Source organism: Podospora anserina, chromosome 7 (genome assembly GCF_000226545.1).
Source record: "Podospora anserina S mat+ genomic DNA chromosome 7, supercontig 1".
NCBI classification, from domain to species: Eukaryota; Fungi; Ascomycota; class Sordariomycetes; order Sordariales; family Podosporaceae; genus Podospora; species Podospora anserina.
This window is the reverse complement of record NW_001914854.1, coordinates 3,410,663-3,432,024: the sequence shown is the minus strand read 5'-3', so window position 1 is coordinate 3,432,024 and position 21,362 is coordinate 3,410,663. Positions and strand designations below refer to the sequence as shown.

The 21,362-nt window shown below is 52.2% G+C and overlaps 9 protein-coding genes across 9 annotated transcripts, besides 1 other annotated feature; 6 read left to right on the top strand and 3 right to left on the bottom strand.

Annotated features, from left to right (window-relative positions):
* Positions 1–2,674: part of a repeat region (duplication segmentale sur le chromosome 5) that runs on past the window's edge.
* PODANS_7_11640 (uncharacterized protein) lies at positions 755–1,290 on the top strand (the record flags this gene model as incomplete). Its single annotated transcript, XM_001908500.1, has 2 exons — positions 755–1,061; positions 1,274–1,290. 2 exons carry the CDS (start codon positions 755–757, stop codon positions 1,288–1,290), a joined length of 324 nt encoding a protein of 107 aa, XP_001908535.1.
* PODANS_7_11630 (uncharacterized protein) lies at positions 2,103–3,736 on the bottom strand (the record flags this gene model as incomplete). Its single annotated transcript, XM_001908499.1, has 3 exons — positions 2,103–2,579; positions 2,631–3,168; positions 3,258–3,736. The coding sequence occupies 3 exons, from the start codon at positions 3,734–3,736 to the stop codon at positions 2,103–2,105; spliced, it is 1,494 nt and encodes a 497-aa protein (XP_001908534.1).
* Positions 3,737–6,476: 2,740 nt separating this feature from the next.
* PODANS_7_11620 (uncharacterized protein) lies at positions 6,477–7,568 on the top strand (the record flags this gene model as incomplete). The annotated part of the gene is made up of 1 exon (XM_001908498.1): positions 6,477–7,568. The coding sequence occupies one exon, from the start codon at positions 6,477–6,479 to the stop codon at positions 7,566–7,568; it is 1,092 nt and encodes a 363-aa protein (XP_001908533.1).
* A 630-nt stretch (positions 7,569–8,198) lies between these two features.
* On the top strand, positions 8,199–8,836 carry PODANS_7_11610 (uncharacterized protein; the record flags this gene model as incomplete). Its single annotated transcript, XM_001908497.1, has 3 exons — positions 8,199–8,235; positions 8,284–8,381; positions 8,456–8,836. 3 exons carry the CDS (start codon positions 8,199–8,201, stop codon positions 8,834–8,836), a joined length of 516 nt encoding a protein of 171 aa, XP_001908532.1.
* Positions 8,837–9,295: 459 nt separating this feature from the next.
* PODANS_7_11600 (uncharacterized protein) lies at positions 9,296–10,704 on the top strand (the record flags this gene model as incomplete). Its single annotated transcript, XM_001908496.1, has 2 exons — positions 9,296–9,392; positions 9,455–10,704. The coding sequence occupies 2 exons, from the start codon at positions 9,296–9,298 to the stop codon at positions 10,702–10,704; spliced, it is 1,347 nt and encodes a 448-aa protein (XP_001908531.1).
* A 1,207-nt stretch (positions 10,705–11,911) lies between these two features.
* On the top strand, positions 11,912–13,120 carry PODANS_7_11590 (uncharacterized protein; the record flags this gene model as incomplete). Its single annotated transcript, XM_001908495.1, has 1 exon — positions 11,912–13,120. One exon carries the CDS (start codon positions 11,912–11,914, stop codon positions 13,118–13,120), a length of 1,209 nt encoding a protein of 402 aa, XP_001908530.1.
* A 1,683-nt stretch (positions 13,121–14,803) lies between these two features.
* On the bottom strand, positions 14,804–15,903 carry PODANS_7_11580 (uncharacterized protein; the record flags this gene model as incomplete). Its single annotated transcript, XM_001908494.1, has 2 exons — positions 14,804–15,416; positions 15,479–15,903. 2 exons carry the CDS (start codon positions 15,901–15,903, stop codon positions 14,804–14,806), a joined length of 1,038 nt encoding a protein of 345 aa, XP_001908529.1.
* A 962-nt stretch (positions 15,904–16,865) lies between these two features.
* Positions 16,866–17,681, bottom strand: PODANS_7_11570 (uncharacterized protein; the record flags this gene model as incomplete). The annotated part of the gene is made up of 4 exons (XM_001908493.1): positions 16,866–16,921; positions 16,978–17,331; positions 17,405–17,420; positions 17,649–17,681. The coding sequence occupies 4 exons, from the start codon at positions 17,679–17,681 to the stop codon at positions 16,866–16,868; spliced, it is 459 nt and encodes a 152-aa protein (XP_001908528.1).
* A 1,779-nt stretch (positions 17,682–19,460) lies between these two features.
* Positions 19,461–21,143, top strand: PODANS_7_11560 (uncharacterized protein; the record flags this gene model as incomplete). Its single annotated transcript, XM_001908492.1, has 4 exons — positions 19,461–19,878; positions 19,929–20,746; positions 20,822–20,906; positions 20,977–21,143. The coding sequence occupies 4 exons, from the start codon at positions 19,461–19,463 to the stop codon at positions 21,141–21,143; spliced, it is 1,488 nt and encodes a 495-aa protein (XP_001908527.1).
* Between the last annotated feature and the right edge of the window lie 219 nt (positions 21,144–21,362).

The following is a 21,362-nucleotide window of genomic DNA, read 5'->3' as shown; positions in this document are numbered from 1 at the left end:
CAGTTGGCGCTGCCAACTCCACAAGGTTTATTTGACGTAGCAGAGTTGTTCATGGCCTCCGATTACGATCTACTCCCTCTCTTTGGAGTCATTGGGGCTCTCTGATATAAGAGAAGTGAGGGGGCAACTCTGTATGTCATAGGTGCCATTGGGAACCGTAAGCTTTAGCCAATTGTGCATCACTGGCTTCGAATTGCCTTAGTTAACTTTCTTGGGCAAGCATTGTTGACTGGCGTTCTCTTGGAGCACGACGCTACAAGGATAAGTCAACTACAATCAACCAATGCGTTACGTGACAAAGGAAAAGGGTGTTTCAGGGGTTCAATGTCACTAGAAGGGATCTCGTTTTGGGCAGCCACCTCTGCCCTGCGCCGAACCCAAGTTTGTATGTATATATGTATATATATATATACCTGTATCCAGGGTGCCAGCCGGTATGTTTTCCGCCAACTGCTTTCGTGCCACCTTGAGTGTACTGTGCAAGCCTCGTGTACCCGTGACAGAATATGGTAGGCGGAAGGGTACCCACCATGCCATTGGCCATGAGTAACACCCTACACCAACATTACAAGCCAAGACCTTGATGTCACTCTTAAACATCATTTGCCAACAACCTCACGACATCATACAACAACATCGAACATTATGATTCATCGCCTTGTTTTTCTCCTGGCTTTCGCCGGCATAATACAAGCACACGCCGCCTCTCCAACGACAGCAAAACGCCTCATCATAGACACTGATCTATTCAGTGATGTTGAGTGAGTCGATCTGCCTCAGAATTGTGCCTTATTCTCTCCTGACTCATTGCGCAATGTCCGACTTCAGCGACGCCGGAGCCCTGCTGCTCGCAGCCACATCATCTTCCGCCGACCTTCTCGCCGTCAATATCAATTTCCCCTCCACCTACTCGGCCCTGGCAGCATCTGCCATTCTGGCCCATTATGGCAGTAATACTCCCATCGGGATCCGGCGTCCACTGACCAATGTCACGTTCTTCGACTCTTGGTTTTTTGAATTAGGCGAATACACAAGCAAAGTGGCTTATCACTGGTCTGGAGGTTCGTTGCCCTGGGGCCATGCCGAGGATGCCTGGGATCCAGTCGCGCTGTATCGAAAAATCCTCTCCGACGCCCCTGATCAAAGCGTCACTATCACTTCCATTGGATTCTTTGATAATGTTTGATATATTTGCCTCCCCTACCGGTCTATTTCTAGCTTCTGCCATGCTTCCTTGTTCAGACGCTAACTATCATCGTGCTGTTGAACACAGTTGTCTGGGCTTCTTAATTCCTCGTCAGATATCTATTCACCGCTTTCAGGTCCCGATCTTATCGCCGCCAAAGTCTCGGAACTGGTAATCATGGGTGGTGAATATCCCTCCGGCTACGAATACAACTTCTGGGGCGTGAGTTACCAAAGCCACATGGTCTTTTCATCTGTCTCCTACCCCTGCCAGTGTGGGTAGCCTGAGGCAAGCAGAGGCAAGCATACTAACGAACATTGCCAGAGCAACCCATCTATCACCGCTCATGTTGTCAATACTTGGAAGGGCAGCCCAATCACCTTTTCCGGGTTCGAGATAGGGCAAAATGTAACGTCTGGCCTTCGTCTGATCAACGAAGGCCCGCGGGATGACCCGGTCAAGGCTGCGTATGTCTATTACGGGTACACCACAGCCCGTCCGTCCTTCGATCCTCTGACGGTGCTGTATGCAATGGAGGGGTTGGGTGATCTCTTTGAATTCGGAGTAGAGTATGGATACAATCACGTTGAACAAAATGGATCAAACAAGTGGGTTTATGACAAGGGGGTCACTGGTCAGCGCTTTTTGAGACTCAAGGTGTCTGAACACGAGGCCGGTGCTGAAGTGGACAGGAGACTGCTTCAGGCAGCATGGTCTACCCAGAGAGACCAAGTACTCACTCGACAAGAGCTTTGACCTATTCCGGATAAAACAAGGGTTGATACTCTGCTTCTTTCGCTTGGTGCCAGCTTTCTCTGGTATGATGCCTGTTCAGCTTTCTTGTACAAATATCTAAATACCCCGTGCAGATCAAAGACCCTCGTTTCATTGTGCCACAAGCCCTGATCCTCCACAATCAAACGGGCTGAATAGCCTGTGGGTAGTAAAAGAGCTCGGTGGGATCAAGCTCTGTCTTGAGCGCTCTCAGCTTCGGCAGGTTCTTTCTGTAGTAGACATCCTGCGCCATGGTTCGATTCATAGTCGGGTCGGCATAGTTGATGTACATTCCCCATTGGTCTGTGGCGAGCCCATCGGTGAAACTCTTGACCCAGCCGTCTAGGAATTCAAACCCATTTGATGGGTAGGAGCCGAAGTTTACACGGTCGTAAAACTCGTAAAGGAAGAGGTGATTGTTGGGGTCGCGAAACGCATAGGCCGTTGCATTGCTGGCCACCTTTGTGATGGCCGAGTTGGCACCGCCATATAGATCGATGATGATGAACCAGTTACGATTGTTGGACATGGCTTTTTGGATCCAGTAGTTGGCAACGTTTTGCAGTACATTACTGGGTAAGGCGGGCGTGACTAGACTCTTGCTGTAGAATGTTTCGACCTGAGATGACGGTTAGTCTTGTGGTCATGGGTTGGAGTCCTTCGAACGCACCAAGTTGTAAGGACGCGAAACATCCACCTGCTGACCATAGGTGTAGTAGGAGAATGCACCCATCCAATCATACTGCTGTTGCTGAGAGATCTGTGCATTGAGCTTGGTGAGAAGGGGTTGAATCGCCGTCCGGAGTTGAGCCTGGGTACCGTGGTAAAGGCCCTGGATCTGTGTCTGCATGCGGTTTCCAAGGATACGACCGTTCATCTCCTTGGGCATCTCGGCCTTGAGCCAGTCTTGAATGGTGGACCAGCCTTGTACAATAGCACTCGCATTAGTCCATGGCAGGTTGATGGCAAAAACCGTCACCTGCGAAGGGGCGGCAAATGTTTTGAACTTGAGACTCGTCACGATTCCAAAATTGGACCCCGCACCACGCAGCGCCCAGAAGATGTGAGGATTTTCAGTTTGGGATGTTTCGACCACGCTGGAGTCCGCGAGCACCACGGTTGCTCCAACAATGGCGTCGACGGCCAAGCCGTAGGTGTGAGAGCTGAATCCAAAACCTCCATGCAGAGAGTGCCCAGCAACCCCAACACTAAAGTTAACGAAAACGGTTAGTAGTCAAATAGAAAGGAGAGTGACTGACTCCAACCATGCCAGAAGGCGGATGTATTGGCAACATACCCTGGACATGTTCCGTGACTGAACGCTCTTTTGCCGTTGTTATAGAGAGCTGTCGCGACGCGGCCAAGACGAGCACCGGCTTGGACGGTTGCGATCTCCGTTGCCGAGTCATACGTGACAGCGTTCATACGATCCAGCTGCACCACGAAGTGGCCATCTTCACCACCAAGCCCAAAGGATGCATAGCTATGTCCACCAGACTTGGGGTTGACCTTGACCTTAACCTTGGCAGCACATGAAACAGCAGCCTGCACCTGCGCAACCGTGGTCGGGACTGCGATGGCAACTGGTGTATATTTGAGTCTTTGGTTGAAGGGGTTGGAATCGGCCCTCCAGTCGTTCGAGTTGGGTGCGTCAACAGGCACATTGGCAGTTCGCAGACAATCATCGATAGCTGCTCGCTTGGCCAAGCGGTTCGATAGGGGGTTGGCAGCAGCCAAGCTCACCAAGGTGATCGATGTAGCAAACGAGAGATGCATTTTCAGCTTCGGACTGCGCCGCCTGCCCTAATGAAAAGCTTTTCTTCGATTCGAACAGATATCAAGCTTGAACGAGGGCCAACGTATGGCACCAGCCCTTGATATACATCTATAAACCCCGCACAGGCAAGGGGCATGATGCGATCATAGAGTCCCGCTACCGTAGAGTGTCCTTTCAGGGAACTGAGTAGCAAAGGAGCCGAGTTCTATTCCGACCCACCACGTTGGCGGGCTCGTGGACATGGAGACTCGGCATCATGGTCCCGGGATTACCACTAGCAGCCTGCAGGACGGAGACGACGGGAGGATTGCCCAAACTCCCGGAATGCGGATAAGAGATCGGCGCAATACCACCGAGAGTACCGGGTGTGATGTTAGCTGTGGCGGCACAGTTAGCCTAAAGCACAACTTCGATGTATATGTACTTATGCTGGGTCTGACCAGTCACTCCTTTTCCCCAGACCCAGCAAGAGCCCGCCAAGAGCCGGGTACCAGATTGTGTGTGATGGGATAACAATATACCGAAGACCTCCAAATGCAACCGCAGCAAGGCTTGGAAGGCTGGTGGTTGGTGCGGTTTGCGGGTTCATCGTACTTGGCGATGATACCCCGGTCTCGAGTCGGGTTATTGGGGGAATTAAGAGGACCACTAACCCGTTATCGCACTCGAAAGAACCACCAAGGCCTCGATTCTAGTTCCAGAAGATTGCGCGAGGACAGATATTGGCCCGGGGCAGGAATCTGACGGATTATAGGCTAAAGCGGCTCCGCGCCTGAAGGTGCAGCCCGAATAAACCACCCGCCCAACGGCTGTTCCTGACGGTGATCGAGGTTACAGAGCTGAGGAGCAGATCCAAATTGATGGCAATATCTGGACGCTCCCACGGACGTGGCCAAAGATGTAGAGCGACTGTCCTGGGAAGAAAAGTGAGATGGCAACCATCTTATGTCTTGTGCTCCACCGATGAAAACCGGCCATTTCATATAATCGTGTGATATACACAACCAATGAGTGGGAAATGAAAGCTGACGAGCTGGCGACGCTCTCAGGCGGGTAAAATGAGACGAGCGCAATCTCGGTCAATTTGTAACGGTCCGAACGAAGGTGCTTCTATTCAACCCAAAGCCAACGTACTATCCCAGATATTGTGAGATAGAGTTCTTGCGTTGCTGTGGGGTTGAAGTCTGGGCTGGAAGAAGATGGGTTTGATAGAAGCTGACGATACAATCCTGCAAGAAGCCGAGTTAGCCGTGCGCAGAAAATAAAAGAGGCAATGTTCTTGAACCAAGTTAAATTCGAGAAATTCTGTTTACGATCCGAGGTGATGATCCGGAACTGTAGATTTGTAACGCAACGGAATAACTCTGGTTTGATATGCCGGTTCTGTAAGCGATGCGTTCTTTTTGATGGCACTGGGATGGAGCTGGGCATTCCGACTAGCGAGTACTCCGCAGAAGGAGCGTTCTGCTTCCGCTGGGATGCAGTGAAACAGACAGGATGAGGGGAAAAGACTCTGTAATTTTAAGCAAATTCAGTTTAAACTTAACATGATCTCAAACAACTTCCATTCTCAGTTGGCCATCTATGCCATGTGCTGTTTTCGACTTCACGGAGGTCTGTGTGATGGTGGCTTGAAGCAAAGACAGGGGGATGTCTTGGCATTCAACAAGGGACAAGGATAGGAGTTCGGCTTCATGCCCCACTACGGGTACGAAGTACCAAACAATTCCCCAACCCGATATACTTAATAGGTACTATTCAAATCTTGTGGCTATCTCTGTCATTGGAATCAACCACCGCATTTTATGGTTAATCATGGCTGCTGCTGATGGCTGAGACGGTCGCACCACAATATTTTTGGTGCAACTCAAGAAAGCGGGAAGAGCCGCTGTGACCCTCACCTTTATCAAAGCTTAATTTCAGCCTCAACACCAATAACAGTTTGTGGGGCACGTGCAGTCCAGCATACTGGAGAGAAATAATCATGGTGAATAAGAGAGGCAGGGCAGGTGCGCAGGTTATATGATTGAAAACCATTTTCCCGGCCAATCTCTCGCCTCTTCCACTCTTGTTCTTCCTCAAACTTCATCCTGTCACAGGCATACGTTATGTGCCTGAAAGTCTTGTTCTTCATTACGGTGGGGTCATCGCGAGTGCTTGTGGATTGATCATTCCAACGTCTCAGCCTGTGGCATAGCGTTGGGAAACAAGGGGAGTGGAGCTTCTAAATGTTGGGTTGAGTCCGGTGGTCAGGAATTTGTTCAGGCAAATCGTGGGGCCCCTATTCTTTTCTTAAGTCTCTGTTTTGAGGTTGCAAGAGAGCATGAAAGGTTGTTGCTGGCTGCCACGCTGCCAACTGGAAACACATTTGGATGCAATGGTCTGTGCGTCCTTGGCGTGGAGCAGACTGCAAATCAATAAAGCCAATGAGAGAACGGCGTCCAACATCAACAAAGAGCGACTGCAGCCCTATAGCTGGGTTTCCCTTTTTTCATTTCAAGGATATCTATGTGTCAATGCCTTTCTGGCCTGCTATAGTAAACTTCACAGGTCACCTCCTTTCACTCGTCATAAGTTGGTTGCTGCCTTTTGCACATTGCATTTTGGGAAGAAACCGCCCCGTTTTCGCCTGCCAGCAAGCCCCGGGACTCTGATTCGGCTGCCATCAACGGGTCCATTTGGGAATTTGTCTGTTCGTTTTCCTAGCTTTCTCAGTGTCTTGACGCAAGCCACGATACGATGCCTTCTTCCTCAAGTAGCGCCCACGAGCCGAAAGTTTTACACTTTACCCCTGTTCCACCTGGGTATCGCCACGTCCCAAAAGGCAACATCTACATTACAAAAAACTGCCGGTTACTTACCCATGCCGCCAAACAACCTTTGTATGTCGTTGTTGATAAGCGCAATCGAACCCTCGGAATTCGCTGTCCAGATCGCATTTACCGCCAAGTGCTCTCCTCCTATCACGAAACCGCACCCAAGCGAGCCCAGGCGGTACAGAAGCGGGACGCGCTGATCGAGGATAAGTTCGAGGCTATCATCCTCAAATTATTCCCCAAGACACCAAAAGAGTCGATCCCGGTCATCGTCAAGCATGCCGTCAAGAAGAGAAGCGGGAGGGTAGGTAGGAGCACAAAGATAGGAGAGTTGGAGGACAAGGTCATGCTGGCCGTGCGAGCACATATCAGGCATGTTCACACAGACTACGAAATGTTGTTGAGAAAAGGCGTGAACAGGGAGGAGGCCAGGCAAAGGGTTTGGGAGAGAGTCAATGAGGTCGCAAGGGAGTGGGGGGCTACCACGGGAAGCCTCTTCCGAAAGGGGGCAGATAGCGCAAGGGGCAAAACGGTGAGTAGGGATAGGCCGACTGGAGCAGCACCAGATACGGGGAAGAAGAGGCTACATCGCCCAGTCATGACAAAGAGGGTACAGGTCACTGCCCCGGAAACAGCCTCGCCACTAGACCAGAGTGCGACAGAGCCACCAGGAAGGAAGCAAAAGAAGCGGAGGGGGAGATACACCCGGTTCCTGGAAAGGAAGGCGAGGGGCGGTGTTATGGCGATTTCACCAGACAGGGTGCGCGTTACACGGCGAATGACGAGACAGTCCTTGGAAAAGTCCAGCGCGGAAGCAAACGATGGAGTCGAGGTTATAGAAATCTTTTCGGACGAGGATGGCGACGAGGATGGCGATGTTTTGGAAGACGACCCCATTAAGGTCTTCATCGTTGATAACGACGACGAGGAAGCTTTGGCTGTTTTCTCTGTCGATGAAGACACAAGCGACAATGACTATGAGAGCGATGACAGTGGCTGGAGTGGGAAGTCTTGAAGGCTAGGTTGAAGGCTGTTAGATGGCAATGCTGGTATACCGTTGTGACTAAAAACTGTTGCACAGACTGAATTCTGAGAGACGGGGCCAGAGCGGAGTTGTCCAAAAGGCCTCGGCATGTCGTTCATCAAGCGAGGGTAATTCGGGACCGGGCCCAGATATCGGGCGGCGCGGTCATGAGGCATGCTTCATCCGGTTTCCAGTAGTTCGCGTTCTAGACTTGACAGTTGGCTTGACGTTGGCCAACAATTCGTTCCGGAGAGTCGGTTCATCGGCTAATCAGAGGGGAAATGGTCCATCCGTGAAACTGTCATACCAGTCTTTGACTGGGGGTACTGGTCGGTAAGGGTTTCCTTTCCAGCCTTTTGAAGAACAAGGAGGCACGAGCCCGCCGTCCGACGGTGCTGAGTCCACATCCCGTCCGCACATCCCCACCAACATCCGGACTCCGCCTTGGGGATTTCGGCGCTGTTGTTTGCATTATTGGCCAATTCATTCACAGCGCTGGTAATTCTTAGACGGCTTCCGCGGGGGTACATAAACCTAGGAAAGTCCCAGGTCGAATGGATGGTTTGGTCAAATTTGATGAACACGAGGGCCGACACAGAATAAACAGCCGATTTCGCAAACATGGCCCAACAGAAGAAGCAGCAGATCACCTTTGAGGGTATGTCCTAACCATCGCTCTGGAAAGCTGTCTAATCAAGTTTTATAGATTACCTCGGTGTGACTGAGGCTGCGTTTGAGTGGGCTGACAGCTACGACTCCAAGGACTGGGACCGTCTGCGAAGATGCATTGCTCCCACCCTGCGGGTATGTTGATGGGCTATCCACAACGAAGAACTGCCTAGTCAGACAGGGCAAAATGGCTGATACTGAAGACGTAGATTGACTACCGGTCGTTCCTCGACAAGATCTGGGAGGCCATGCCGGCCGAGGAGTTCATCAGCATGATTTCGGACAAGTCAGTGTTGGGCAACCCCCTTCTGCGCACGCAGCACTTCATTGGCGGTGCCAGCAAGTGGGAGAAAGTGTCCGACGACGAGATTATTGGTTACCATCAGCTCCGCGTGCCGCACCAAGTCTACACAGACTCGTCCCTATCCAAGGTGGAGGTCAAGGGCCACGCCCACAGCCACAACACTCATTACTACAAGAAGGTCAATGGCGTGTGGAAGTTTGCCGGGCTGAACCCCAACATCCGGTGGTTCGAGTATGACTTTGACAAGGTGTTTGCAAGTGGTCGCGACAACTTTGGTGAGCACTGAGTTAGAGAGTAGAAGAGATCAGGTGCAGGGAGAGTTACGGGACCTGGAGTCGGGTGGCGGAATTTGGTGGGTGATGTTTGGTCGAGACTTGGGTAGTAGTTCCATAGAGCCAGGAGCTTTGAAGCGCCTTGGACACCTGAATACACAAGGCCATTTCGCACTTTATGCAAATGGAGTGTCTCCCCAGGTTGTGAGGTTGCGGAGGGGGACCCTTGCACTGATGACGGGATGGTGGGGTCAAGCTCCCCATGCCAGCCCATGCAGCACATGATTGGAGCACAAAACATTCAATGGGCCCGGCCTCAAAACCTTGGCTTTACTTGACCGTGGCGTCCGACACTTCTGTAACATCCGAAGACAACTTCCCTATTTCCCGCGAAACTTGTCAATGACAAGGAAGAAGCAAAACCCGGTTGCAGGTCTGCATTGAGGAGGGACTGTATTCCCGTCCGCACGACGATGCGGGAGTTTATGCAGTATGTCAGAAATGCCTTCTACGGTGCTACAGGATGGAGCGAGGATAACTCCTACAAGGACTTGAACGTGACAGCAAGAGGTACTCATGTTTATGCCATGCCCCTCTCACTGGTTTCGTAGCTGACGATGTGTGTTCGACAGAACTGATTGACTTCCCGCTGCCTCGAGGAATTCGCTTGAGCCTTTCTTCCCTTGCCACGCCACACTTCGCAACCAGCTATCAACTCTGCAATGTAGGCGTCGTCGACGGCTCGATATCTTACCTCCACAGCTCGGTCCCCCTGGCTGCCGTTCCTGCCCAGTCCAACAAAATACCGCTAGGGGCTCTTATGAGATCCTATCGCGGGCTGCATCAGCTCGGCTCACGAGGAGGAACACCATGGTCGTGGGAAACTGGTCCTCAGATAGGGACAATCCCCCAGGTACCTGCTGTTGCGGATATGGGTCAAATCCCGAATAAGGACAAGAGCTCGCTGTTGTATGGTCGGCTGTATCTCCCACAGTCGCTGCTTGAGGCCATGGTAATCAAGCGGTTCAGTCCGGCGCTGCAGGTTCAGATATCGGCTGTCAGTGAACAGTCTTTGCGGAACGGAGGTACAATGCTGAGCGTCGTTCAATACGACCGGGGGAAATACGGAGTCGAGGGGCTTTACTCGACCGATGGAGGGCTTCTTGGCCTGAGAGGACTGTATAATTTCGGTGGGGATGCTTCCGTAGCTGTGATGAGTTCCCAAAATGGGACGGGCAGTCCAGAATCCACGGAGAAGGAACGAATTTATGGCCGTTTCAGCGCTGGAGGAGAAATGTACTATGGGACCTTGAACAAGTCTGGAGGCATGTCCTTGGGTGCACGTTTCGCAACTCTACCCACGCACAAAGGGACGCCGCTCACAGCGACACTTACTATCAACCCGCTCATGGGAAACATCAACACCACATATGCCGTGCTGGCGAAGGACTTTCTTGCCATGGCGACACGGATGGAGTTTAATGCGTATAGCTACGAGAGTGATTGGGCTGTCGGCTTAGAGCTATGGAGCAACCGACGACCAGCCGGTTTCCTGCTTGGTGCCGAGCCCAGCCTTGATCTTGAATCCGACCAGCCCGAACTTCCGAGCAAAAAGGAGAGAAGTTTCCAGGCAAAGATGGAATGGCGGCTAGACGACCCTGAACCCGAACCCGAACCCGTCAAGATTGCCGAGAAACCAACAGAGGGTAAAGAGGAATACCTGGGCGTGTTCAAGGCCCGGCTCAGTTCCAATCTCGATCTGGGCTTGGTCTGGGAGGGTCGGGCCAAATCACTGATCTTCAGCCTCGGTACTGGTGTGGATTTGCAAAGGTTAGGCGAGCCGTTCCGAAGCTTGGGATTGGAAGTGCAATACTCTTCTTGAGAAGACGGCTGTTAATGCCCACGAGGAATGTCTCTTGAAGGGCTAACTAGCATGACCGCGATTTCGACTGTTCGGCAAGAGCGGCGGGGGGGGGTTGGAGGCAAGAAAGGTTAACTGGGCGCTATTTGGACTCCGGAGTACCTTGATGGTCCCAAACATGCATTTGTTCTGACATCGGTCGCCACACCACCAATGACATCAAATCATTGAGATTACACCGGTGCTGGTGCAGTACCAGCCATCAATCCCGATGGTAAGCTAATGGCCGGGTGTCAGCGGACACCGTCAGGTTGACAGGTCCGGCGCAATGGGATTTTGCAAATGTTTATGGTGGCTACTTCTCTACTGGTTGGCGGTCATCGGCTTGGTGTCTCCAGAGTCTTCGGGGAGTGCCTTCCAAAAGCCTTAAAACACAGGTCCGGGCCCCTTCTCCGGGACTGGAATCTCCCCTTTTTTGTTTTGGCGCACCGTTCTCCCGGCGATGCGGTTTCCTTGCGGTCTCCTTGCGGCGTATGAGCACCTACGCTGTTTTCCACGCCACGGCCGTCTTCCATTCACATACTCTAAACCTCTCCTGCTCCCTTACCTAAGCATTGTCTGTCTTCTGGACTCTCGATCCTGCAAGCTTCTTATCTCATCCGTCTGCGTCCGAAGCATCATCTCTCGATCAAGAATCTTTACTCAAGCATAGCACTGCGGTTGTTTGTCCAAGGAGGGCCATTGGGATTTGCCGGTGCGTGTTTTTTCCGCACGTACCAAAAACCTCTGCAGTAGTGGTAGTTGCGCTTGCTGTTTGAGACGTGCGCTAGATGACGAGCTGGTTGCTGACTGGAGCTTAGCCATCAAGGTTCTCGGTCGAACTCCCGCCTCCCGCCTCCCATCTCGCCTTTGAGTTGCGCCCTCGCTGCCCACCCCTCATCTTCACTCAGTCTCTCGTACATATCGAATCTGTCGTTTTGGTGCCCATGATTACTCTGTAGTCGTGGTGGCCCGAGATAGTTGTCGCCAGAAAATTGCGGGCTACTGAACTGCGAAGCGCAAACGATCCAGTCTTCCGACCAAGAACACCATTATATATCAAGTCCATATCGACGGGTTCAGACTTCATTTGGTACGGAATCTTACAATCTTTGCGCCCACAGCTTTCCGGCCCGGCCGATCCTCCTTCTCAAGGGCCGTACCGCCCGCACCAAACCTTCCCCCCCCCATGTGCCCGTCGGTAAACCTCGAAAGAGAAGGCTGGTCAAATCACATAATGCAGCGCTCGGAGCTGTTACTCAGAGATGAAGCGCCAGCGCCTAGCTGTGTAGGCACACTGTCGAGCAGAGATGATCTGGGATTGCGTATCGCCTCCGTCTTTATCATTCTACTTGGCTCTGCCGTCGGTGCGCTTTTGCCAGTATGGTTGGCGAGGAGCTCCAAACTGCGCGTACCCAAGCTTTGCTTCTTCGTCGCCAAGTATTTTGGTACAGGAGTCATCATTGCAACCGCTTTCATGCATCTCCTCTCGCCAGCGTCCGACAACTTCCGGGATGAATGTCTTGAGCACATTCTTCCAGAGTATGATTGGGCTATGGGGATCGGTCTAGCAACCGTGATGGTCATGTTTCTCCTCGAAATACTCGTTTCACGCTTCGATTTCGGCTTTCACTCTTCACATGGGCACCAGGAACCCCCCGAGACACTCATGGTGGATAGTGCTGCACTGCGCCCGGTCAGCAGCCGCTTGCGAATGCACGGCCGAGAACTTGTCCCATCCAGCAGCCCAAGCGGAAGCCCCTCGCCAGTGGCCAGCAGCATCGAAGGTGGAATGTGTGGTAAACACCAAATCCCAGTGTTGCGCCACGAAGTCAGTTACCCGCCTGGGGGTGAGAACCACCTGGGCCATTTGCGAGATCATATCGAGGGCGACGAGCATCCCAACTTTGCGGGGCAGATGACGGCCCTGTTTATCCTCGAGTTTGGTGTCATATTTCATTCCATCTTCATTGGTTTGACCCTCGCCGTCACAGAAAACTTTACTCTGCTTTTTGTTGTGCTGGTATTCCACCAGACCTTTGAGGGTCTTGGTTTGGGTGCCCGCCTTGCAACGGCAACATGGCCTCCGGACGCTAGAAGATGGACGCCATATGTTCTCGGGACTGTTTACGCTCTTAGCACCCCTCTGGCCATCGGTATCGGGCTTATAGCGAGCAGGTCGATGTCACTGGAAGCTACCACCAGCAAGATTGTCAATGGTGTGTTTGATGCAATCAGTGGCGGCATCCTTCTGTACACTGGCCTCGTCGAGCTACTGGCTCACGAATTCATGTTCAACCCCGAGATGCGCAAGGCCGGTTTGCAAATGCAATTGTGCGCGTATGGTTGTGTGTTTGTGGGCGTTTTCGTCATGGCTCTCCTGGCAAAATGGGCTTGATTGGCAGGTACCTCCAGTATCAAAAGGTCGATTTTCGATTTTGGCATGGCGTCGGAGTTGAATCGGGTACAGGGTGAAGCGTGCATCATGCTGGGTCATGTTTATGACGGATGAATGGTATATGGAAAGAGCAATAGAGCATTAGAGTAATGATCGGTCCGTTTGATCAGGGGACAAACGAAGAGCGGGGGCATGAAAAATGCCCAAAAAACAAAAGATATGATGGTACCTTAGACAGGCATGGCTTACGCGCCATGGACTCTCATCATGATGTTCACGTAAACAGGACCATTGTTGGTATTGTTTTATGAGTACTCGGGTTGCTCATCACAGAGCTGAAATTGAATAGGTACATATATATCTTGACATAACATTCGTGATCGAGGCCACGACCAACACCATGGGCAATATCTTCCGCCCTGCAACAGACCTTCTGACTTCCTGTTCCTGGTTCTCCTTTTATGGACTGAAAACAACAACAGTAAATTACATTGGAATCGTGGGATTGGAGTTTACGGCAAAAAGCCCATCGCTGAGCACCGGCGCAAAAAGCCCACCAACTTGCCGTAATAGTCTCGACAAAAGGTAGAGTACACAACGAAGCAAAGGAAATGGAAAAAACACACAAACAAGACAAAGCAAAACAGTCAGTCAAACCGAGAAGCAACTGCTCTTGTGAATGTGCTCCTAGACCTGAAGCTCGATTCCCGCCGAACTTCCCCTCTATTTCTAGGGTTGGATTTCCCCCTTCGACCTATAGACGTCTTGGGCTTGCCACGGGTCGTGCGGACGTCAGGCTTACTTCCATTGTCGTTGGTTCCGCCCACGACGTCAACGTCGTTGTCCTTGATGGTGCCAACGCGGCCCTTCTTCAACCGTGCGGAAAGCAAGGATCCCGGCGCCTCTGAAGTAGCGGCTCCAGCATATGTAAACCGCTCAAGATTGAGGGAGATTTGGGAGCGGTAAATGGGGTGAAGCAGTGGCTGTCGAGAGGCTTGGGGTGGGCTCGTATGGGCGAGGGGAGACTTGGTATGGGGTTCATGCCCGTCATCTTCAAAGTAGGCTGAATGCCCGCCCATAGTTGACACGGGGTCAACACTCTGCGTTCGGCCAGTGACTTCAGAGCCAGGAGATGACACAGGGCTTTTGAAAGCAGGTCGGTGTGGAAGCGAGAAGGTAAGGATTGCTCCATTACTAGGATCAGCTGCATCACAGATCCGTCTAGAAGAGGCCTCGATGTTCTTCTGGATTCTGTTCAGTGGCTTTGCCACTGGTCTAAGATCTGTGGATGGGAACACAGTCCACTAAGATGGTCAGCAAAGTTTATAATTCAAGGAGACACGGAGCATACAGTATCAGGGGCTGCAGTCCCATTGTAAATCCCACCATTGCTACGAGAATGAGGTTGGCGAACACCTTTGTCTCCAGTCCCCTTTAGCTCTGTCTCGAATTGAATGAGCGGCAGTTGCATGTCATCCTCTGATGGTCCAATCTCTGTATCATCGCTGTCTTCGTCGTCTTGTTGGATTGCCGAGTCGGAAGATGGGCGACTCATCTGTGCTTCCTTTTGGCTGGTACATTTCTGGCATGTACAGTTTGGACACCCCTGTGGTCCAGATGCCCGATTGCCCGTGACGCAAAATGATATCGACTCGACACATATTAGGATCCCAGTGATCCGCTTCAGCTGGTGCAAAAAGTCCCAGCACTGAGTCCTTTGGCATTAGCAAACATCCTCATACTCGAGGCCAGCTGGGGATTACTTACATCTTGGCACGGCCCGTGGTCAAGAAAGAGCATAGCCTCCCGGTAGTAGTTGGGGACATATGCCCCTCGCAGCTCCCTCAGGCGCTCAATATCTGACGTGTTGAAGACTTCCTTTAGGGCCTTCATTACCCACCAGACGGCGAGCTTTTTCTCAACATGGCATGCCGCAAATCGGCCCTTGTGCTCGGGCAAAGCAGTCTTGTTGCCGTTGTCCCGCTGGGACGCACGAACCTTGAGGCCATGAAGGTGAATAACATCCCTAACCCGTTCTGTCAAGACAACATTATCAAGAACCCGAGGACCACGGCCTGGATTTGGCTTCCAACCGCTGACTGCAAACTGCTCAACCTTCACATCTTTGGGAGAAGTGGTAGCAGAGGCTATGAAGCCCGCGGTTGCACTAAGAAGCTCATTGCCCTCTTTGCCTGGCTTGAATGTCTCGAAGCCACCTACAGGCTTGAGAATGACCAGGTCCTTGGCACGCTTGTGCAGTCGGCTGCGCGAGTAGTGGTGATTGCCAATTCGACGACTGCATTCTGTTAGGGATCTGTGAAAGGAACACATATTGTAGGGGTGGACCAGAATGCTTACCAAGATCGCAAAGCGGCGGGATATTTCAGAATTATGGCAATTCTCCTTCTCTCACGTTGCCGACTTCGGGCGATTGGGGGAAAGCCCAGGTGTTGGTACATCTTTGGCTTTCGGTCGAACAATGAAGCGCGCGAGTACTCCCAGGTGACACGGCCTTGAAGGTCTCGTGCTTTCCTCGAAGCGCCATATCTCAACAGGAGTTTCGCAATAGCGAGATGACCATAGAGAACGGCTATCATGAGGGGTGTTGTCCCATGTCGGTCGCGCGCTTCGATAACTTTTCTTGTACCGCCAGGTGACGTGGAGGTGCTCTTCAGGAGCTCTCTCACATGTTGAAGGTCGCCATTGAGAGTCGCAATATGGAGTTCTGAGAGCATCAACGCCTCCCGAGTAAGCTTAATCGAAGTCGAAGAGAACGTCTCCATTTTTTCGACGGCGTCATGAAATGCGTGGGTTGAGGTCAAGAAAATGAGAATAGCGAGAGAAGCTTGGAGGAAAGATTGATGGATCGGGCGACCAAGGAAATCTAGGCTGAGGCTCTCGGTCCTGGACGACGACGACCTTAGGTCGGATGCCTAATAGCTGGGGCACTTGGAAAGAGCATTAGAAGGAAGTCGCGGTCTCGAAGAAGCTGAAAGGTTGAAGCTTACCTTGATAGCTAGCCACCTAGGCAACAGTAAACAAGGAGGTGGTGGGTAGTGGTGACCAAGGAGTTACTTTGGAACAGGGGAGAGAGCGCAGTGTGGTTGGATTACGTCGACAACCATGACGAACTAGAGGGAATGGCAGGTGTCTAACCATGTAATGACTCGAAGTAGCGAGTGAGAGATGCTTCTCGGAGAGTGCCTTTCACAAAGAAGCGATCGGGTACCTTCCCAGCCAGGAGACAGAAGTGGTTGACTACTTATCTAAATATACGCTTGTGAGAAACAAAATGGTAGGCTAGATGTTGAGACTGGCAGCTTGCTTGGGTCATAAGTGGTTAAGGACACAGCAGGAGAATGTTGTCTGGAGGCCGACGTTGGCATTTGACGAGGTAACTGGGTGTGCTGAGCAGTGGAAACGTGGCCTACGTGTCAGTCACGGAGAAGATGGTACTATTGTTTGTTTGACTTGGTTTGTTGGGTATTGATTTACGCTCTACGCGCAGGAAAGCTGGAGAAAACACCGTCTTATGGCAGATATGCTTTAAAAGCTAGCACATATAAAGCCAGCTTGGTCGCCTAGGTGAGCGAGGAAAGGCATGATCAAGCAAGCCATTAAATCCTTTTTGACGCCTAACCCATATGCTACCGGAAATCCATGCCATGCCGACCCTTCCGTTTCACATCTTTGCGTACTCAGCAAAGAGCCTGGTGTGTAAAGCGACTGTTGGAAAAGACGACATTTACTCGTCATCCTCATCCTCCTCACCCTCAGCCTCAGCAACGGTCTGGGCAATACCTACGTTTACGTACGTTAGCAAAGTGCAAACGGCTCGAGAGATCAAGTAAACTCACGGTCAAGATCACGCTGACCCTGTTGCGTGATGCGGCGGCCACCCTTCTCCTCATCCTGCTCAAGGACCTGGATCTTCTCAAGAGCCTGCATGATCTTGCGATCAACGCTGCCGGAGGCCTCGACGTGGTGGGAGGGGCGCGAGCCACGGTTCTTGGCGCTGCCGTGAACGCGGCGGAGGCGGCCGACACCAACGGTCTTGCGGAGGTAGACGTGACGAGCGACGGCAGCGGCACGGACGTAGAACCAGTCGATGTCCTGGGGAGGCATCTCCTTGGCGGGGCCGGTCTTGACGGTGTCAACCCAACCGGGGACGGGGAGCTTGCCCTGACGCTTCAAGAAAGCGGCGTAGGCGCCTATTCAGAGTCAGCCATTTGCCGCACTGCGCACCAGACATATCGAGGCAAAACGAAGCAAAGCAAGACTTACCGACGAACTTGTGGGCCTTGAACCAAGCAACACAATATGATTAGCACAATTCCGTCTTCAGAGATCTTTCGACCCCCTCACGCCTGCTCCCATCATCTTCCATGTTGCTGTCTTGACCAGCGGTCCATCGTCGTCGGCCAACCCGAGCCTCGTTTGAGGAAGCTGGCAGCGACTCGGACGGCGAAAGAGAGTGTTCGGGTCTCGGTCGCAAAGGCCGTCATGGCGAAGGGCTCCCAAAACTTACATCGACATCGCGAACGGTGACTCCTCCAGGCATTTTGGCGGTGTGTATGGGGTGATTTGGCGGAGATGGGTGAGGTTGATCGTTCGTGTCGGAAGCTGTCGTTCGGAGTCGGACAAGGCGCAATCGCAATTGAGGTTTGGTATCTGGAAATTTTGCGGAGTGGACGTCTTGGCAGAGAAACGCTGATTAGGGCTGTGGCCCTGGCAAAGAAGCGGGGCGGTTTGGGAGTGAATCAAGTCTTTGACCCTAACCCTTGGTGTGTCGACAATTCATCTCCACATGGCCCATCACGCAGGCAGTTGGAGCCGTGTATGCAACCTTACGTCCATGATTCATCTGAACATCTTCACGCGGTGACCGACCCCAGGCCAGAGCACACAACCGCCGTAGTCTTCTCTTATCTACCGGATCCCATCTGCCAGACACCCAGCACCAAGCTTCCCACATGGTCGGCCTCAAGAATGGGTTCCCGGCGAGTCTCAGTTGCACCGAGCTTGAGGGTCTGAGACCCGGGGGAACCATCTGAAGATGTAGTAGTGGAGATATACTAGAATACGCAGGACTGCAGGGGAGACGGACTTCATGCATTCGAGTAGTAGTAATTCTGCGCGCTCGAAGTCCCCTGTACTTTCTCTTCTGTATGAGGTGGTGTAGGCAGCAGGGATTTGCAACAACATTTAACCATCAACAATGTGAGTACTTGAGATGAGATTCCCAGACACCGTTATATACAGTTCTCGTCTACCTCCGAGAACATGACAGCCTTTTACCTATGTATTAAATGGGAACAACACTCACAGGAGAGGCCACAACGGTGGGTCGATACTGCTCGACGTCATCCCAGCCCACTGGTTCAAGGTGGGGCCTTCAGCGGGGGATTTTCTTTGATCGCTGCAAACACGAAGGACAACAGCATGGATGCCAGGGTCACAAAATCCCTCTTCCTCTCTTTCTGCAGCCCTTTTCTTCGAGGAACTTTCGTTGAGATGATGGACCCTTCTCCATATCCTGCGTTCTGTGCCGCTGTTGCGAGGGTATTGTGTGGTGGACGACCCCCGATCTTGGCGCCATCTCTGACAGGTACCGTTTCACAGCCCAGGCCGTGATCTCCAAACCCCAGCTCAAAATTCAGCGACTGTGCAGGTCACCCGCTGGCGAGTGTGTCCGGGATGTGCTACAGGGGTCAGCCCTCCTTTTTGGGCCAAACACATCCCATCTTTTGGCAGGGGTGTAAGCCGTGGAACCAAGCTGCCCTGCCATCGGTCTCTCCCAGCGTCAACAGACAGCGCTTCGCTCTCCGATGGCCTTTTCCGCGCGTCTTTCAACAGGAAACATTTGGCCCTGACCCCTGCGTTATCCTGTCATCACCACCATCCCAGACTCTGATCAAGGATCAACTGATCGGCCCCTGAACCGCCATCCTGGATTTTGCAGGCCATCGCCTTGGTCGCTTTCAACTTTGGCACGAAACAGCCCTCCAAGTGAGCCTAGGTGTACACACATGAGAGACCATGAAACCCCATCATGAAGTCCCTTTTACCCCAAATGCCCGTGTAGGGGGTGATAGGGCCTTCTTGTGGAAGCCCATGAACAGGGATAAGTAGCCAGGCAGGGCCGTCCACTTCGTCTGATATATCTATCCCCTTCACTCAACTCTCAGCGGGGTGTTGTGAATATCATCCATTTCTCACGTTCTTTCTTCATTTCTTTCTTGTCCTTCTTTTCCAGTCTGCTGCGCGGACATCCATTCCTTTCTTCGAGCAGGTTGATCGGCTGTTTTCTGCCGTCTCTCATTCATTTTCATCTACAATCATGGTGTCTTCACTCACTTCTTTGCTGGCCTGGGCTGCTGTCGTGGGAGCCTCCCCGCTTGTACGACATCGGGCAGTTGACTCCCTCAATGAAGAGGCCACGGCCGAAGCCCATCAGAGGGACAATGGTGCTACCCGGGCTTTCTCCAACGTTGAGATCCGAACATCAGACGGGAAATGCCTTTTTGTTGACGAGCTGTCTGGAGATTTCCGAGCCAACCTTACTCCCGTTCAGATTGCGGACTGCGGTTCTACTGATGGGCAGGGCTGGGACGTCATCACTGCCGGCGCTCATATCAGAGGCGATGGCGTGGCCCTCATCGTGTCATCCTTGACCAATGCTTGCCTGAACTTTGATTCGCGCCGACAAGCCGGGAATCAGCTTCTGCTCTTCTCATGCGGCGGTCGAGCGGATGGAGGTAAGATTATTGGACTGATTGAATAAGAGAATGTATGCTGATATTTTCAGGGGGTGATGTGACTGACTCTCAGCTGTTTGACTTTGACGGCGGTGCCGGCCCGCTTTCACTGAGCCCTCAAAACGAAGGAGGAAACTTTTGCGCAACCGCAAGGGGGAACACTCTTGACATTGCGAACTGTCAGAATGGAGACGCCAGCCAGACCTTCACCATTGGTGGTGGTGCCCCGGCTAGCGGCAACAACGGTGGTAACGGCGGTAACAATGATGACAACAACGGTGGGAACAACGGAGGCGATGAAAATGCTGGCAACGGTGGAAATGGCGGAAATGGTAGTTCTGGTAATCCTAGCGGTACCTCCACCTCGAGCTGTACTAAAAGTACTCGAACAGTGACTGTTACTCCTACGACCGCACCTTCAGCTGCCCCTGCCCAGTCAACCACCACTGCCCCTGGTGCCGGGAACGGTAACAACAACGATGGCAACAACAACGGCGGGAACAACGACAACAACGGCGGCAACAACAACAATGATAATGGCAATAACAATGGCGGTGGGAGCATCCCCTCGGTCAACCCTACCGAACCTGTGCCCGTGTCTCGTGCCGGCGGTACTCTCCAGCCCACTGCTGCAGCTCAGTCTCATCAGCGGGACGAAGGCGCTACCCGGGCCTTTTCCGATGTCACCATCAGGGCACCAAACAACAAGTGTCTCTTTATCGACCCGACCGCTGGCGACTTTCGACAGAATTTGATTCCTGTCTCGCTTGTGGACTGTACAGGTAGCCCGAACGAGAAGTTTGATGTTATTACCGCTGGTAAACATAACAACAACCGGGAACTTGCTGCTTTGATCGTGAGCACTCTGGTAAGTGATCCCTAACCATTGCCATCACCACTAGCTTGCTTTTGGAGAATGTTACTAAGACAACTGCTTTGATAGACCCAGGGCTGTATCAGTGTTGATCTCAGACGCCAGCCAGGGGACACCGTCACTCTGTTCTCATGCGGCGGACGTGCTGATGGTGGTAGGTCCATCTATGCTTTCCCCCCCTTCGTCCAGGATATAGCGCACCAAGCTAACAGACCTTTTTTCAGAGGGAGAAACCGATGGTGCTCAGTTGTTTCCTTTCCTTGGGCAGACAAGCTTTGCCTTGGCACCACAAAACGAAAGGAATCAGACTTGCGTCGTGCCTGGAAACGAGAGACTCGAAACCGGACCATGCGCTACTGATGGATCTGAATTGTTCTCGATCTTCGAGTAAACGCAACACTGAAGGTGTCAAAGGGTGCGATCCGGATCTATGATTTCGGACCGTCGATTACTTGGTACCGCGGAGGATGGTGATGGACTTTGGCTAGAAATTGGCTTCTTTTTCACTTCTGTTTTAACCCCCCTTTTCTTCGATTCTTGACTATCTGTATTATAGGGTATTATTTTGGGACTGGGAAGGCGTTCTGGATATCGTAGACTTGAAGACTCG